The sequence below is a fragment of the Nycticebus coucang genome, chromosome 4, assembly GCF_027406575.1.
Source record: "Nycticebus coucang isolate mNycCou1 chromosome 4, mNycCou1.pri, whole genome shotgun sequence".
NCBI classification, from domain to species: Eukaryota; Metazoa; Chordata; class Mammalia; order Primates; family Lorisidae; genus Nycticebus; species Nycticebus coucang.
Window position 1 is genome coordinate 116,660,455 of NC_069783.1, and position 18,665 is coordinate 116,679,119.

The 18,665-nt window shown below is 46.7% G+C and overlaps 1 protein-coding gene across 3 annotated transcripts; it reads right to left on the bottom strand.

Moving 5' to 3' along the window:
- Window positions 1-7,917: 7,917 nt before the first annotated feature.
- Window positions 7,918-17,885, bottom strand: RPL6 (ribosomal protein L6). 3 transcript variants are annotated; one of them, XM_053588949.1, is made up of 7 exons: window positions 17,734-17,876; window positions 16,321-16,521; window positions 16,135-16,233; window positions 12,902-13,045; window positions 12,435-12,483; window positions 10,299-10,483; window positions 7,918-8,100 (listed from the first exon to the last, which is right to left on the bottom strand). In XM_053588949.1, the coding sequence occupies exons 2-7, from the start codon at window positions 16,519-16,521 to the stop codon at window positions 7,948-7,950; spliced, it is 831 nt and encodes a 276-aa protein (XP_053444924.1). In that variant the 5' UTR covers window positions 17,734-17,876; the 3' UTR covers window positions 7,918-7,947. The 3 variants fall into 3 exon arrangements, with proteins under 3 accessions (XP_053444924.1, XP_053444923.1, XP_053444922.1); XM_053588948.1 differs by lacking the exon at window positions 7,918-8,100 and adding an exon at window positions 8,535-8,732 and having other exon boundaries at window positions 17,739-17,885; XM_053588947.1 differs by lacking the exon at window positions 7,918-8,100 and adding an exon at window positions 8,535-8,732 and having other exon boundaries at window positions 17,734-17,881.
- Window positions 17,886-18,665: the final 780 nt, after the last annotated feature.

Genomic DNA, 18,665 nt, shown 5'->3' on the forward strand with positions numbered 1-18,665 from the left:
CGTGGTATCACACAGCTCACAGCAACCTCCAGCTCTTGGGCTTACGTGATTCTCTTGCCTCAGCCTCCCAAGTAGCTGGGACTACTGGCGCCCGCCACAACGCCCGACTATTTTTTTGTTGCAGTTTGGCCGGGGCTGGGTTTGAACCCGCCACCCTCGGTATATGGGGCCAGCGCCCTACTCACTGAGCCACAGGCGCCGCCCTGGGTCCCAGTTCTTATCTATGCATATTACTAGTACCACAAACAAGTTATTCCACCTATCTATTCCCATCTTAAAAGTGATGATAGCTATTTTTATAACCAAGAAAAATTGGTTCCTCCTGAGGGATGTGAGGGACAAATCTATTCCAGACCTCTCTTCATGATTTACAGATGACCATCATTTCCTTTCTCTCTGTATTGTCTCCCCTTGATGTGTATCTGTATCCAAATCCCACCCTCCCACCCCAGCCTGTTTTTCTTTTTTTTTCTTGAGACAGAGCCTCAAGCTTTCGCCCTGGGTAGAGTGCTATGGCATCACAGCTCACAGCAACCTCCAACTCCTGGGCTCAAGCGATTCTCCTGCCTCCGACTCCCAAGTAGCTGGGACGACAGGCGCCCGCCACAATGCCTGGCTATTTTTTTGGTTGCAGCCATCATTGTTGTTTGGCGGGCCCAGGCTGGATTCAAACTCGGCAGCTTAGGTGTGTGTGGCTGGTGCCTTAGCCGCTTGAGCCACAGGCGCCAAGCCTCCAGCCTGCTTTTCCAAGACAGGATCTCACTATGTCATCCAGGTTCGAGTGTAGTGGTGTCGTCATAGCTCATTGCAACCGCACACTCCCAGGCTCAAGAGATCTTCCTGCCTCAGATTCCCAAGTACCTGGAAGTACAGGTTTGTGCCACCAGGCCCAGCCAACTTTTTTTTTTTATTAAATCATAGCTGTGTACATAAATGCAATCATGGGGTACAATGTGCTGGGTTTATATACATTTTTTTTTTTGTAGAGACAGAGTCTTGCTTTATGGCCCTGGGTAGAGTGCCGTGGCATCACACAGCTCACAGCAACCTCGAACTCCTGGGCTTAAGTGATTCTCTTGCCTCAGTCTCCCAAGTAGCTGGGACTACAGGTGCCCGCCACAACACCCAGCTATTTTTTTGGTTGCAATTCAGCTGGGGCCGGGTTTGAACCCGCCACCCTCAGTATATGGGGCCGGCGCCTTACCGACTGAGCCACAGGCGCCGCCCTTTATATACCATTTTAAAAAACTTTTTTTGTAGAGACCAAGTTTCATTATTGCCCACGTTGGTCTAAAGCTCCTGGCCTGGCTCAGCGCATATGGCTTAAGCAGCTAAGGCGCCAGCCACATACACCTGAACTGGTGGGTTTGAATCTAGCCCAGGCCCGCCAAACAACAATGACGGCTGCAACCAAAGAATAGCCAGGAGTTGTGGTGGGTGCCTGTAGTCCCAGGTACCTGGGAGGCGGAGGCAGGAGAATCGCTTAAGCCCAGGAATTGGAGGATGCTCTGAGCTGTGATGCCACAGCACTCTACCCATGGCGACAACTTGAGGCTCTGTCTCAAAATAAATAAATAAATAAATAAATAAATAAATAAATAAAGCTCCTGGGCTATGGCTCAGTGAGTAGGGCGCCGGCCCCATATGCCGAGGGTGGCGGGTTCAAACCCAGCCCCGGCCAAACTGCAACAAAAAAATAGCCGGGCGTTGTGGCGGGCGCCTGTAGTCCCAGCTGCTCCGGAGGCTGAGGCAAGAGAATCGCGTAAGCCCAAGAGTTAGAGGTTGCTGTGAGCTGTGTGATGCCACGGCATTCTACCAAGGGCCGTACAGTGAGACTCTGTCTCTACAAAAAAAAAAAATAATAATAAATAAATAAATAAAGCTCCTGGCCTCAAGTGATCCTCCTGCCTTGGTCTCCCAAAGTGCTGAGCCAGTGCTCCCATGCTGTAGGTCATAATCTTAAATGAAACAAGCCTGACACAGAAATACAAATATTATATGTTCCCACTCATAAGTGGGTGCTAAACAAAGGCTTCCCTGTGGACGTAGAGTGGAATGATAGAATGTGGCAAGCCCAGGAGTTTGAAGATGAAATGAGTTTCATACCACTGCACTCCAGCCTGGGCGACAAAATGAAACCCCCTCTCTATAATGAAAAAAAGCTTACCATTTTATGTTACATGTATATTTTATCTCAATAAAAGAACTTTTAAAAAGCGCATACTTTTAAGTGTTTGGCACATGGTCAGAATTATAACATTTGCCATTCTTACATAGGTTATCTAAAAGGTCAGTGAATAAGCATCAAAGCCAGGATTTAAATCCAAGCTCATCTAACTCTTTTTTTTTTTTTTCTTTTGGCCAGGGCTAGGTTTGAACCCACCACCTCTGGCATATGGGACCGGCACCCTACTCCTTGAGCCACAGGCTCCACCTGCTCATCTAACTCTTAAAACTGTTAACTTTGGGAATAACTATTTCCAACTGACCTGGAGTCTCACTTTGTTGCTGTAGGTGGAGTACCGGGGCATCAAAATTCACAGCAACCTCCGACACTTGGGCTCAAGCGATTTTCTTGCCTCAGCCTCCCAAGTAGCTGGGACTACAGGTGCCCACCACAACGCCCAGCTATTTTTTTGTGTTGTTGCTTAGCAGGCTGCACTGGGTTTGAACCTGCCAGCCTACGGGCGCCGAGCCAGGAATGTTACTTTTCAAAGCAAAAGACTTTTCAGATGTGATTAGAGATCTTCAGATAAGATTAACCTGGATCATTCTAGTGAGCCTAATTAGATAATTAAAGGTCCTTTTAAGAAAAACCTAGGATGAAAGTCAGGGAGGAAGCAATGCCAGGACAGAAGTAGAGACTGGACTTATGAGCTATAAAGAATGAAAAAGGAATGATTTTCGGGGTGGCACCTGTGGCTCAAGGAGTAGGGCGCCGGTCCCATATGCCAGAGGTGGTGGGTTCAAACCCAGCCCCGGCCAAAAAAAAAGAGAGATGAATAATGTACCTAGGAAATTACTAAAAAAAAAAAAAAAAGGAATGATTTTCTTTGGGAGAGACATCTCCTTTAGTCAGGTTCAGTGGCATGTACCTATAATCCCAGCTACTAGAGAAAACTGAGGAGGGAAGATTGCTTGAGTTCAGGAGTTTGAGACCCACTCCAATCAATGAATGAATGATGAATGAATGAGGAAGCCACAAGCAAGAAATATGGGTGGCCACCAAGTAAAAGTGGAAAAAGGTAAGGAAACAGATTTGAACCTCAAGAGTCTCCAGAAGGAAGCAGTCCTGCCCTCCTTGACTGCTAAAATGCATTTTGAACTTCTTTCAAAACTGTAGAATAAATTTGTGTTGTCTTAAGGCACACACACACAAAAGAAATTGTGTTGTCTTAAGGCACAAATTGCAAAATGTATTAAAGCAGCATTGCACAGATGCACTAGAGCTGTAGGAACCAAGTACACTGGAGAAAAGGCCATGTCAGAAGTCACCAGTCAACTATCGCTTCAGTATCTTGGTGCTTTGAATACCCAGGGACCTTGGCAAACCCTGAAATGCTAAAACGGGGAGCTCTGCTTCAGTTTTCTACTACGCATAATATCCCCCAATACTTAGTGCAGTGGTTCTCAACCTTCCTAATGCCAGGACTGTTTAATACAGTTCCTCATGTTGTGGTGAGCCCCAAGCATAAAATTATTTTTGTTGCTACTTCGTAAGTGTAATTTTGCTGTTATGAATTGTAATGTATCTGATATGCAGGATGGTCTTAGGTGACCCTTGTGAAAGGGTCGTTCGACCCCCAAAGGGGCCATGACCCACAGGTTGAGAACCCGACTTAGTGTCTTGAAGCAAGTCATCTTACCATCTCTCACAGGTCTGTAAGTCAGGAATTCAGGCGTATTTTTAACTTTTATATTTATGGACATTTTATATAGTTGTATAACTGTACTTTAAAAAATTATTTTATAGGGTAGTGCCTGTGGCTCAAAGGGGTAGGGCGCCGGCCCCATATACCAGAGGTGGCGGGTTCAAACCCAGGCCCAGCCAAAAAAAAAAAAAGATTTTATAGTCTGCAATTTTTTTTTTTCTAAAGACAGACTGCCATATGCAGCGCCTCATTTGGATATGTCTGGAGTATTGGAAGCTTGACTACCCCACGTTCTCCTACAATGGACCTTGAAAGCTTTTTGGAGGTTCTGGCAGGGAAGTGCAGTTACTCGTATACCCTTGACAGAAGAACGGTCCTTGGTCCTCCTCTGTTGGGGAAGGTCGTCCTCTTCGACCAAGCGCACAGCTTCGGGAGGGACACACATGAAGCAGTGAGGAAGGGGACACTCGCCTAGCCAGCCTATCAGCCAAATCAACCCTGGCAATTGATGGGGTGACAGATGTCACAGCCAGATCACCCTCACATCCAACTGCAATTTGCTTTTTAAAATAATCTTTATTATTAAAAGTGTGTATTTTTAGAAGGATCACATAAATGAGCAATAGAAAACTTTATTCCTTTGAGATGACTATTGCTAACTATTGTCTACCTCCCAGTTCTTTTTCTTTTTTTTTTTTTTTAATAGAGACAGAGTCTCACTTTATAGCCCTCGGTAGAGTGCCGTGGCATCACACAGCTCACAGCAACCTCCAACTCCTGGGCTTCAGCGATTCTCTTGCCTCAGCCTCCCGAGTAGCTGGGACTACAGGCGCCCGCCACAACGCCCGGGCTGGGTTTGAACCCGCCACCCTCTGTATATGGGGCCGGCGCCTTACCGACTGAGCCACAGGCGCCGCCCCTCCCAGTTCTTTTTCAAAGCACACACATCAGTTACTATATTCAAGTGGCTAAAAAAACTAGTTTATGTACTTATAATCCTGTGGGTCAGCATTTTCGGTTGGGCTCTTCTGGTCTGGCCTAGGTATTCGTGTGGCTGGCTGGCAGCCTAAGGTGGCCTCACTTGTAGGTGGTGATTGGCACTACCTCTTGCAAGGCGGGGCCTCTCCATATGGTCTCATTTGTCCTTGGGAGGTGAGCCTTCGTTTCTTCACAAGGTTGTAGCAGTGTCCCAAAAGGGCAAGAATGGCAAAAGCACAGCCTAGGCTTAGGTGATCCACATACATCATTTATGCCTTTTTTTTTTTTTTAAGTTTTACCACGTTACCTTTGATAGAGCACAGTGGCATCACAGCTCACAGCAACCTCAAACTCTTGGGCTTAAGCAATTCTATTGCCTCAGGATCCCAAGTAGGTGTCCACCACAACACCAGGCTAGTATTTTTTTTTTTTTTGCAGAGACAGTCTCACTTTATGGCCCTCGGTAGAGTGCCGTGGCCTCACACAGCTCACAGCAACCTCCAACTCCTGGGCTTAAGCGATTCTCCTGCCTCAGCCTCCCGAGTAGCTGGGACCACAGGCGCCCACCACAACGCCCGGCTATTTTTTGGTTGCAGTTTGGCTGGGGCCGGGTTTGAACCTGCCACCCTCGGTATATGGGGCCGGCGCCCTTCTGACTGAGCCACAGGCACCGCCCCAGGCTAGTATTTTTTTTTGGAGTTGTCATTTAGCTGGCGTGGGCCAGGTTCAAACCCTCTAGCCTGATGTGGCCAGCACTGTAACCACTGTGCTATGGGCACTGAGCCATTTATGCTACATTCTATTGGCCAAAACAAGTCAAAAAGGGTGGTATAGGTTTGACTCCACTTTTGGAACAAGGCAAAGTAACGAGGGCAGTGGTTCCCAAAGTAGGATCTATATAAATGGCTCCCTTTTAACTCTCCTTAGAAGGGAGCTTTCTAGAAGGGTAACATAACATTAAATGCTACAGTAGCAGGTAAGACAACCTATTAGCCAAATAGTAGAAGAAATTTGGGGCTTGGTGCCAGCAGCTCAGTGGTTAGGGTGCTGGCCACATGCACAAGGGCTGGTGGGTTTGAACCTAGCCAGCTAACAATGGTAACAAAAAAAAAAAAAAAAAAAAAGGGTGTTGCAGCTGGCACCTGTAGTCCCAGCTACCTGGGAGGCTGAGGCAAGAGAATCACTTAAGCCCCAAGAGTTTGAGGTTGCCATGAAGGGACATGCCTATCTAAGGAAAAAAAAAAATGGGGGCCAGTCTATAATCCATTTATGGTGGAAGGGTAACTTGAAGCCAGGAGTTTGAGACCAGCCTGAGAAACTGAGTCTGTCTCTTAAAAAAAATTTTTTTTTAAATAGCCTGTAGTCCCAGCTACTTAGGAGGCCAAGGCAGGAGGATCACTTGACCCCATGTTTGAGGTTGCTGTGACACAGGTTGACACCACTATAGCCTGAGTGAGACTCTGCCCCTCTCTGAAAAAATAAATAGCAAGGGGTAAAGAGTAGGGTGAAGATATGGGGCCAATCAGAAGATCTTGTGGCCATGATTATTTTGGAACTATTTATATTAAAGAGAGATAGGGAGCAAAAGCTGTTAAGAGTGCCATGATAGGGCGGTGCCTGTGGCTCAGTCGGTAAGGCACCGGCCCCATATACCGAGGGTGGCGGGTTCAAACCCGGCCCCGGCTGAACTGCAACCAAAAAATAGCTGGGCGTTGTGGCGGGCGCCTGTAGTCCCAGCTACTCGGGAGGCTGAGGCAAGAGAATCGCTTAAGCCCAGAGTTGGAGGTTGCTGTGAGCTGTGTGAGGCCACGGCACTCTACCGAGGGCCATAAAGTGAGACTCTGTCTCTACAAAAAAAAAAAAAAAAAAAAAGTGCCATGATAAGATCTGTATCAATGGGGCAGTGCTTGTGGCTCAGTGGGTAGGGTGCCAGTCCCATATACTAAGGGTGGAGGGTTTGAACCCAGCCCCAGCCAAACTGCAAATAGCTGGGCGCTGTGGTGGGCACCTGTAGTCCCAGCTACTTGGGAGGCTGAGGTAAGAGAATCGCCTAAGCCCAAGAGCTAGAGGTTGCTGTGGCCTGTGAAGACTCTTATCTCTAAAAAAAAAAAAAAAAAAAAATGTGTTTCAATGGCTTGGCACCTGTAGCTCAGTGAATAGGGTACCGGCCACATACACCAAAGCTGGTGTGTTCGAGCCAGGCCTGGGCCTGCTAGACAATGACAAGCACAACCAAAAAAATAGCTGGGCGCCTGTGGCTCTAGCAGCTAAGGCACCAGCCACATACACCTGAGCTGGCTTGTTCGAATCCAGCCCAGGCCCACCAAACAACAATGGCTGCAACCAAAAAAAATAGCCATGTGTTGTGGCAGGCGCCTGTAGTCCCAGCTACTTGGGAGGCAGAGGCAGGAGAATCACTTGAGCCCAGGAGTTGGTGGTTGCTGTGAGCTGGGACACCACGGCACCCTACCCAGGGTGACAGCTTGAAACTGTCTCAAAAAAAAAAAAAATTCAGTTTCAAAACTGCATTATGGGGGCAGCGCCCATGGCTCAGTTAGCAGGGTGCTGGCCCCATATACTGAGGGTGGCAGGTTTGTACCCGACCCCAGCCAAACTGCATTATGGGGTTGGGCCCAGTGGCTCACACTTATAATCCTAATATTTTAAGAGGTTAAAGATAGAGGCAGAAGGATTGCCGTATTCCACTATACTTAGCCTGGGTAATACAGCAAAAACACACTTGCTCTTGAGAGAAAAGGGGTATACAGAGTTTGTGTTCTGAGAAATCTATGGTTGTTTCTCACCCGTATTTGGTAGGATGAATGAGAAAATGCCACTATTTATATTGGCAGAGGATGGCTAAAAAGCTAAAAAGCCAGCCACTAGAATAAATCTGAAGCCTAAAATGCTACTTCTAAGCTGACAAGGAGCAGGGTCTACTGCTGTTACACCACTCCTTCCAATCCCCTTTCTTTCCAGTAGCAGCAAAAGCCCCAGGAAGCTGGCAAGGGCAAGCTATAGCTCCAAGCAGGTAAGACTATAAAAGAACCACAAACAAAAATCTATTAGCCGTTTAATTAGGTTCTCTTTAAGAAATTTAAAACACCATTTTATGAGGGTAAGCTCCATTTGTCAGGGCAAACACGCATCGCAGGTAGCCCTGGAGCTGAGGAATAGCCTTGATCTTCGGTAAAATTTGAGAGTCCACAGCTTTTTGATCAACCTTGCGCTGTTCTGTTATCTCATATTTCTAAAAAAGAAAGAAACATTTGAAAACAGACAAATGTATCAAACTATTTAGTCAACTAAGAAATCCTATCTCACAAGTACTCATTTCCAGTAATATTTAGAAACATTAAAGGCAACTAACAATTAAAAACCTGCTTTTTAAATAGCCGGGCATTGTGGTGGGCGCCTGTAGTCCCAGCTATTTGGGAGGCTGAGACAGGAGAATCGCGTAAGCCCAAGAGTTAGAGGTTGCTGTGAGCCGTGTGATGCCACGGCACTCTACCCGAGGGCGGTACAGTGAGACTCTGTCTCTACAAAAACAAAAACAAAAAAAAACCCTGCTTTTGGGCGGCGCCTGTGGCTCAAGGAGTAGGGTGCCGGTCCCATATGCCGGAGGTGGCTGGTTCAAACCCAGCCCCGGCCAAAAACCAAAAAAAAAAAAAAAAAAAAAAAAACTCTGCTTTTTTGGGCAATGCCTGTGGCTCAGTGGGTAGGGTGCTGGCCCGATATACTGAGGGAGGCGGGTTCGAACCTGGCCCTGGCCAAATTGCAATGAAAAATAGCCGGTGTTCGGTGGTACCTGTGGCTCAAAGGAGTTGGGTGCCAGCTCCATATGCCAGAGGTGGCAGGTTCAAACCCAGCCTGGGCTAAAATCTGCAAAAAAAAAAAGAAAAAGCCGGGCATTGTGGCAGGCGCCTGTAGTCCCAGCTACTTGGGAGACTGAGGCAAGAGAATCGCCTAAGCCCAGGAGTTAGAGGTTGCTGTGTGATGCCACAGTGACAAAGTGAGACTCTGTCTCAAAACAAAAAAAGAAAAACAAAAACAAAAACCTGTTTTTTAAAATGCTGGGCGTGGCTCACACCTGAAATCCCAACTGGGGTGAGAAGACTATCCAAGCTCAAGAGTTCCCGACCAGCCTGAGCTAGAGCAAGACTTCAGCTCTAAAAATAGCCAGGCTAATAATGGCCAGCGCCTGAAGTCCCAGGTTACTTGGGAGGCTGAGGCAAGAAAAATCACTTAAGCCCATGAGTTTCAGGTTGCTGTGAACTGTGATGCCACAGCAGTCTACCAAGGGTGACAAAGCAAGACTTGTCTCAAAAAAACAAAAAATACCCCCAAACCCAAAAACTTGTTTTCATACCATAGTGATTCTGGTCGGACACGGTGGCTCACAGATTTGAGAACAGCCTGTCTGTAAAACTAGCTGGGCATTGTGGAGGGTGCTTATAATCCCAACTACTCAGGTGGCTGAGGCAAGAGGGTCACTTAAACCAAGGACTTTGAGGTTGCTGTGAGCTATGATGCCAGTGTTCTACCAGAGGTGACAAAAGTGATTATGTTTTTGGGGGGGTGGAAGGATGCAAAAGATAATCACTTTTTTTTTTTTTTCCTGAGACAGAGTCTCCCCTTGTCACCTCTGGTAGAGCGCTGTGGTGTCAGAGCTCACAGAAATCTCAAATTCTTGGGCTTAAGTTAACCCTCTTGCCTCAGTCTCCAGAGGAGCTAGGACTACAGGCACCCACCACAACGCCCAAATATTTTTTTTTTTTTTTTTGAGACATTCTTACTATGTTGCTGTCGGTCGAGTGCCATGGTATCATAGCTCACAGCAACCTCAGACTCTTAGGCTTAAGCTGTTCTCTTGCCTTAGCCTCCAAAGTAGCTGGGACTGCAGGTGCCTGCCACAACACCCTATATATTTTTTGTAGTTGTCATTGTTGTTTAGCAGGCCTGGGCTGGGTTCAAACCTGTCAGCCGCGGTGTATGTGCCCAGCGCCCTGTACTAATAACTGAGCTACGGGCACCGAGCCCACTTAGCTATTTTTTGAGACGGAGGTACTTCATCAGGCAGGTCTTGAACTGGTGAGCTCAGGCAATCCACCCACCTCATCCTCCCAGAGTGCTAGGATTATAGGCGTGAGCTACCGCACCCAGCCCTTTTCATCCTTTAATACACATCAAGGATAAATAAGGGCACATTGCAAATGCAGTGACAGCAGTGATTCCTAAAGGGCTTTACCAAAATCTTAAGATTCTAAGATTAGCTCCCAGCCCCTGACTACTGACTTTATAAGAAAACAAGCACTTCCCAGACATTTCTCATTATTTACCTTTTATTTTCTCCTTATTTTTATGCAACAATGCTTAGGTCTATTTATTTTCACTCCCAACTAGAGGAGTCAATGTTATTACAGGAGATGACAGAAATAGAAAATTTACCTCTTTTTCTGTGGTGAAGATCTCACCTTCCTGGTGTCTGGGCTTCCGGAGCTTCTTCTTCTTGAAATAAGCATCAGTAAGATGCTTCGGGATTTTAACATTACTGATGTCAATTTTTGTGGTGGTGGCGATGACAAATTTCTGGTGTGTCCTTCGTAGAGGAACTCTATTAAGGGACAGAGGTCCTATGGAAAAAAACACACTCATTTAGTGAGGGAAAGGGGAAACAATTATTTTGTCCTGCCTCAAATCTTTTTAAGTCACTCAGGATGATCCCAGAAGTTCAAGGGGAAAGTGAATTATGATTACCCCACTAAATACTACAGCCTGGGTGACATACAACAAAAACCACAGGCTCCAGTTGCTTGCCCAGAGTGAATAATAACCTTTTCACCTGTTTAAGACCTGCATCTTTTTTTTTTTTTTTTGTGGTTTTTGGCCAGGGCTAGGTTTGAACCCACCACCTCCGGCATATGGGACCGGCGCCCTACTCCTTGAGCCACAGGCGCTGCTCAAGACCTGCATCTTAATGCTGAGTGACAGACCAATTCCAAGTTTTACGCAGGATGAATTTGCGCAGGATGAATTCTGTAATTTAGGTAAGTTACATCTGCCTGTTTAACTCACTGCACACAAGACAGTGAACTGGGGCTCAGAATTTCCATTATAAAATATCCTTGTTGGTGTAGGCCACATACATCCAGGCTGGCGGGTTGGGAGTGGGGGTTGCCTTGTCAATGTCCCTTTGCCATAAAATATGGTGAACTTGTCTTGCTCTGTAAACCTTTCTTTCCCTTCCCCAATAAACTGTTTCACGCTTGCCTTAGGAAAGAAAAAAAATAAAGAGGGTGGCGCCTGTGGCTCAGTCGGTAAGGCGCCGGCCCCATATACCGAGGGTGGCGGGTTCAAGCCCGGCCCCGGCCAAACTGCAACCAAAAAAATAGCCGGGCGTTGTGGCGGGCGCCTGTAGTCCCAGCCACTCGGGAGGCTGAGGCAAGAGAATCGCTTAAGCCCAGGAGTTGGAGGTTGCTGTGAGCTGTATGAGGCCACGGCACTCTACCGAGGGCCATAAAGTGAGACTCTGTCTCTACAAAAAAAAAAAAAAAAAGAAAAGAAAAAAATAAAGAAATGTCCGTGTGGCTCAGCGCTCATACCTCAGTGCTGGCCACATACCCCAAGGCAAGCCTGGCCTGGGGCCTACTAAACAACGACAACTGCAACCTAAAATAGCCAGGCGTTGTGGAGGGTGCCTACAGTCCCAGCTACTTGGGAGGCCGAGGCAAGAAAAATTGCTTTAAGAGTTTGAGGTTGCTGTAAGCTGTGACATGACTGCACTCTACTGAAGGCAACGAGACTCCTCCAAAAAAAAAAAAAAAGGGACAGCAAATGTACTACAAACATTTATTCCTTTTTTTTTTTTTTAAGAGACAGAGGATCATCAGTGTAACCTGGCTTACTGTACCCTCAATGAATCCCCAACAATAAAAAAAATAAATAAATAAAACATGAAAAAAAAAAAAAAAAAAGAGAGACGGAGGCTCGGCTTGGTGCCTGTGGCTCAAGCGGCTAAGGCGCCAGCCACATAAACCTAAGCTGATGGGTTTGAATCCAGCCCGGGCCCGCCAAACAACGATGGCTGCAGCCCAAAAAAGTAGCTAGGCGTTGTGGTGGGGGCCATAAGTGCCAGCTACCTGGGAGGCGGAGGCACGAGAATCGCTCGAGCCCAGGTGTTGGAGGTTGCTGTGAGCTGTAATGCCATGGCACTCTACCCAGGGTGACAGCTTGAGGCTCTGTCTCAAAAAAAAAAAAAAAAAAAAAAAAAAGAGACAGAGGCTCACTCTATTGCCCAGGGTAGAGTGCCATGGCCTCAGACTAGCTCACAGCAACCTCAAACTCCTGGGTTCAAGAGATCCTCCTGTCCTTAACCTCCCAAGTAGCGGAGACTACAGGTGCCTGCTGCAATACCCAGCTAATCCTGGGGGTGGTGGGTCATACGCTTGCTCAGGCTGGTCTCAAACTTCAGAGCTCTAGTGATCCTCTAGCCGTGGCCTCCCTGAGGCTAGCCAACATGCCCAACCTACTGGAAGCAATTTAAAAATGGAAGTTTCAGAGAACATAATCCAGGGATTCTCTTACCAGTCACAAGTAGCAAGCCACTGCCCAGTTGCTTTAGGAAAACCACTCTCTACAAGTTAAACAGAAAAGATTTAGTTTCTGCAATTAAAAACTGACTTCTCAATTAATCAAATCACAGACATCTAAGTTTGGTAAAGGAATCTTCTACATGTATGTGTAAGGCTCAGCAGTTATGGAAGCAACTATACCAAGCAAAGGAAATAACCTAACTTTTAAGTACGTTTCTGAGCAAATGGACACGTATCATTTGTAACTAATTATTTATTACACATTAAAGGTGTTATTTGCAGCAAGTGAAAAATGTTTACACTATGGGGGGAGCGGAGAAGCAGCATGCAACTAGTGACTGCATTGTCTGTTGTATGTTTCAGGTCCCTAGATGAATCACATACCCAGAGTGCAAAGAGATTATGATCAAGTGCTACAGAGCTGCAACAAAGTTCCCCGAGCTGTGGTACTCTGCTCACCTTGCCTCTGTGGCGTCCAGTGAGGATAATTAGAATGGTCCCGGGTGTGATGCTAGATCGCAGTTTTCTCACATGCTGACTGAATGGTTTTTTGCCATGGCTCAATAGCTTTCGAGGCACATCTTCAGTGGGATAGTATCTAGGCTGGGGAAAGAGTCCACAGGTCCAACTTAAGTGATTCAAATTAAGTAGAACTGAATTTTATGTCAGTGAAACTTTTTTTTTTTTTGAGACAAGAGTCTCAAGTTGTCACCCTGGGTAGAGAGTGCTGTGGCATGATAGGTCACAGCAACCTCCAACTTGGGCTCAAGCAATCCTCTTGCCTCAGTTTTTCTATTTTTTTAGTAGAGACGGGGTCTTGCTTTTGTTCAGACTGGTCTCGAACTTGTGAGCTCAAGCAATCCACCCACCTTGGCCTCCAAGAATGCTAGGATTACAGGTGTGAGCCACTGTGCCCAGCCAGGGCTGCTAAAATCTTGATGAAAGCAGGTAGTAGTATGGGTGTCATTGCAGTGATGAGTTCCAGGACAAACTTGAGAAATAAGTCTTTTAGGACTTGTTTTATTAATTTTATTTTATTTTTTTGAGACAAGAGTCTCACTATGTGGCCCAGAGTAGAATGCCATGGCATCACAGCACATAGCAACCTCAAACTCTTGGCCTTATGCGATTCTCTTGCCTCAGCCTCCCAAGTAGCTGGGACTACAGGTGCCCACCACAACGCCCAGCTATTTTTTGGTTGTAGTTGTCGTTGTTTGGCAGGCCCAGGCTGGATTTGAACCCCCCAACTCTGGTGTATGTGACTGGTGCCCTGGCCGCTGAGCTAAAGGCACCGAGCTCAGTGAAACCTTTTCAATGGCCTTTTAACCCATTTGAAACTCCAGCACTTTACACTATTCCATTTTCACTTCTCTTACATAGATTTTAAACTTGGAAAAGGCCAACATTGCTACTGTATCTTTTATGTGCAAAACACACAATGGAAATCATTTAGTGAAGGAGCTGTATGCTCAAAATGGCATCAATCAATTCACCTTTGTAAATCTGGGACAAAACTTCAGATTACAAGGCAAGCTCACACCCAAGCTTGACTTTCACATGAACTTTTCTAGTCCCTCGCCTGTCTCATGTAAACTCTTTCCGAAAAACACGCACACCATAGACATGGCTTGTTCCCCAACTCAAGTGTGTCTATATCTGAACCACTTCATCTGATCCTCAGTGACAAGTCTTATTCTCACTTTATCTACAAAGGAAATCAAACTACACAAAACCAGATATAAGACACCACACTAGATTTTGATTTTTTGTAAAAAGGCCACTCCCCAACACCTTATGCAAAAGAGAAGGTAAAACCCTTAAGGTAGCTATTAAGAAGAGGTTCCACAGGTTCAAGATCAGCATGAACAACAGTGAGACCTTGTCTCTAAAAAATAGCCGGGTGTTGTGGCGGCCGCCTGTAGTCCCAGCTACTTGGTGGGGGGGAGGCTGAGGGAAGAGGATCACTTGAACCCAAGAGTTTGAGGTTGCTGTGAGCTAAGATGCCAGGGGACTCTACCAAGGGAGACTGTCTTTAAAAAAAAAAAAAAAAAAAAAAAAGGGCGGTGCCTGTGGCTCAGTGAGTAGGTCACCGGCCCCATATGCTGAGGGTGGCGGGTTCAAACCCAGCCCCGGCCAAACTGCAACAAAAAAATAGCCGGGTGTTGTGGCAGGTGCCTGTAGTCCCAGTTGCTTGGGAGGCTGAGGCAAGAGAATCGCGTAAGCCCAAGAGTTAGAGGTTGCTGTGAGCCGTGTGAAGTCATGGCACTCTACCCGAGGATGGTACAAGTGAGACTCTGTCTCTACAAAACAAATAAATAAAAGGAGGCTCTCCACCTGTTGCTCAAGGGGCTAAGGCGCCAGCCACATACACCTGAGCTGGTGGGTTCGAATCCAGTCCAGGACTGTCAAACAATGACAACTGCAAGCAAAAAATGGTCAGGCAGTGTGGTGGACACCTGTAGTCCCAGCTACTTGGGAGACGGAGACAAGAGAATCGCTTGAGCCCAGGAGTTGGAGGTTGCTGTGGGCTGTGATGCCACGGCACTCTACCCAGGGAGACAGATTGAGGCTCTGTCTCAAAAAAAAAAAAAAAAAAAAAAAAAAAACGGGTCCCACGTGTCATTTATTAAAGAAATTCCTTGCTTCCCATAAACAAGGACATACAAATTTTAACTATGTCTACCATCGAACAATGCCTTTTGGATTCCACAGTAGGGAATAACACTTATTTCTTCACAGGTAACAAAACTGTAAACATATAGAATCAAACACTTCTACCTACCAAGGTCCATTTATGTAACTGATGCTTACAGCACCCACATTTAACCTTCACATTCCCCTTAATTCTCTAAAATGTGGATTTCCTGGGTCTCACAAGCACATGACCAATGTACCTCACCAATGCCCCCCCCTTAAAATGCTAATGCCAAAGGTGGCCTAGCATCAGGCCTATAATCCTGCACTCTTGGAGGCTGAGGTGAGTGGACTGCTTGAGCTCAGGAATTAAGAGACCAGCCTGAGCAAGAGGGAGGTCCTAGTCTACTAATAATAGAAAAACTACCTGGGAATGTTGGTGCACACCTGTAGTACCAGCTACTTGAGACAGAGGCAGAAGGATTACATGAGCCTAGGAGTTGCTGTTGCTGTGAGCTACAATCATGCCATGGCACCCTACCCAGGGTAATAAACTCCATCTCAAAAAAAAAAAAAAAAAGGCTAAAGAGTCCAACTTGCCTTTAGGAAAAATAGCCACAGCTAGTCTCTGCGCAATTTTGTTGCACTTTGGGCGGGGCTGGGTTCGAACCCGCCACCCTCGGTACATAGGGCTGGCACCCTACTCACTGAGCCACAGGTGCCGCCGGCAAACAACTCCTAGTAAGATATCATATCACTAGCACAGGTTTACTTGTACTACAAACATGAAAGCCTAACACAAAACCATCTCACAAGTTATTATTTTCCCTCTTAAGCAGTTAACTTTCACCTGTGAATGGCGCACATTGGGATGTCTGGGATGTTTTCATAAGGGAAATCAGAGCAACTCCAGAGAAAACACTGGTCTAACAGACCTAGAACGCTTTCTTTTTGATTGAAACGATTGGATAAGCAGAAATCTTTAGAACCACAGTACACAAAAAAATCTTCACAGTATTAAAGGTTAAACTGGAAATCCATTTAGTCTCCAACTTTACCATTTTGCGAAGTTTAACGACCCGAGTACCACCATTCTTGTCCCCACCAACTGGTTTTGTAACAGTGGCAAGGACCTTCGCCTTCTTTTTCTTTTCAATCTGCAAAAACAGAATTGTATCAAAACATTATAGGATGACAATTAAGGTTAAGATTCATGTTCAGTTGTTCTCTGGTTCTCTTCTCACCTTGGATTTAGCTGCTGAGTATTTCCTCTTATACATAGCCTTTCTCGTATGCATGGCAGATCGGGAATATCTGCCTATTCCTCTGACAAGAACAGGATTTCTGCTGCAGTGGGGCTTCCCCTTCTTGGCCTTAGGCCTCTTCTCTTTATTAACAGGTTTCTTCTCTTTAGAAACCGGCTTCTCAACTTTTTCACCCGCCATCTATCAACATTTAGGGGAGAAAAGAGCATTTCACCAATCATCTCATAACAAGGCAATACTGAAACTGTATGTAGATGGGCTGGGATCGCTGGTCTACAATTCCTGAGCCACCCTGGTCTTCTGACGGTTCTCTCCCCAATGCAATTATCACCTTTTTGATGGGGAATACGTTTTTTGCTAGATGTTGAGCAGTCAAAAAGCCCCTATGCCATTATTTTACTATTCCTGTTTTGGGAAATTAGAAAACAGGCTTTAAAAAGCCTCCACAGGTAGGAGGTAGTGAGACCAGACCTTAAAACTGTTAGCTTTAAGGTCTTCCCTCTTGTTTTTAGAAAACTGTCTCATTCGGGCGGCGCCTGTGGCTCAGTGAGTAGGGCGCCAGCCCCATATGCCGAGGGTGGTGGGTTCAAACCCAGCCCCGGCCAAACTGCAACAAAAAAATAGCCGGGCGTTGTGGCGGACGCCTGTAGTCCCAGCTACTCGGGAGGCTGAGCCAAGAGAATCATGTAAGCCCAGGAGCTGGAGGTTGCTGTGAGCTGTGTGACGCCACGGCACTCTACCAAGGGCAGTAAAGTGAGACTCTGTCTCTACAAAAAAAAAAAAAGAAAACTGTCTCATTCAAATAAGTTCGATTTAAGTTTTTTTTTTGAGATAGTCTCCCTGTGTCGCCTTTGGTGGAGTGCTGTGGCTTCACAGCTCACAGCAACCTCCAACTCCTGGGCTTAAGCGATTCTCTTGCCTCAGCCTTCCGAGTAGCTGGGACTATAGGCGCCCGCCACAACACCCGGGTATTTTTTTGTTTAGCTCTCATTGTTGCTTAGCTGGCCCGAACCTGGTTCGAACTCGCCAGCCTTGGTGTATGTGGCCGGTGCCGTAATCACTGGGCTACGGATGCCAAGCCAGAAAGTTAGCTTTAAGAACAAAAACACAATTAGCCCCAACTCAAAAAAGCGCAAAGACCAAGAGGTGACTTCCGGTCGTCGACGTACAAAGAAGGGGAAGAACTTTTGGCTTTATCCCCAAACACCAGGGAGGCTAAGACAAACTCAAGCTCGGGGGCGTCTTCTAGAACCCAAGCCCGACAATCCTGACCGCGCGCCACCGCCCTAGTTTCTCCAGGCCCAGGAGCCCGCTATCGATCCCGGAAGGAACCACGCTTCCCCAGCCCAAGAGGGTGGCGCAGAGTCGTAGGAAGCCTCTTCGGCATTCCACCTCACTCTCTTCGCGCCACACCGCAAACAAGAGAAGGAAATGAAGTGTCTGGGAAGCCTCTCAGTTGGCCGTGGACATGTAGGACCCCCGTAGGTGTCCACTTGCTGCCTCCCAAGATCCGATGACGAAGGATTAGGGTACTGAAATGGAGCGTTAATGGAAAGAGCGCCATTCCTACCTTGCACGACGGGAAAGAGAACTAAAGTCTCCGTTTCCGGTTTATAAGACATCATGGGAACGTGTTGCGTCTTACTTCCTTCCGGCTCTTGGGCATCTTGGGAAATGTAGTTTATCTTCCATCAAGGGAACTACTCAGAAAAAGGGTGCGATTATAGCTCACTGACACCTTCGATGCCTCAGCTTCCCAAGTAGCGTGCGACCAATTTTTTTCTATTTTTTGATTAGAGACAGGGTCTTGCTCTTGTTCAGATATTCTCTAACTCCTGACCTCAGGTGATCCTCCCTCCTGGGTCTTCCAGAATTTTGGGATTCCAGCCTCTACGCCCAGACGTTAGCTATTTTTTTCTTTTTTTCTTTCTCCCTTCCCTTCCCTTCCCTTCCCTTCCCTTCCCTTCCCTTCCCTTCCCTCCCCTCCCCTCCCCTCCCCTCCCCCTTTTTTTTGCATTTTTTGGCCGGTGCCTGGTCTGAACCCCCCCACCTCCGGTATTTGGGACCGGCGCCCTACTCCTTTAAGCCACCGGCGCCGCCCCAGCCGTTAGCTATTTTTTTAAATAAGAAGCGGAACGCAGAACATTTTGTCTTACTTGGTCTGTTTGGTTTTGAAGACCAGTCGTTTTTTCCTGCCCTTCTGGGAGGCTAGGGTAGGAGGATGGCTTGATCCTCAAGATAGTTGTTGAAGTCCAGCGTGGTGGCTCACGCCTGTAATCCCAGACACTATGGGAAGCCGGGAAGCCGAGGCAGGTGGACTGCCC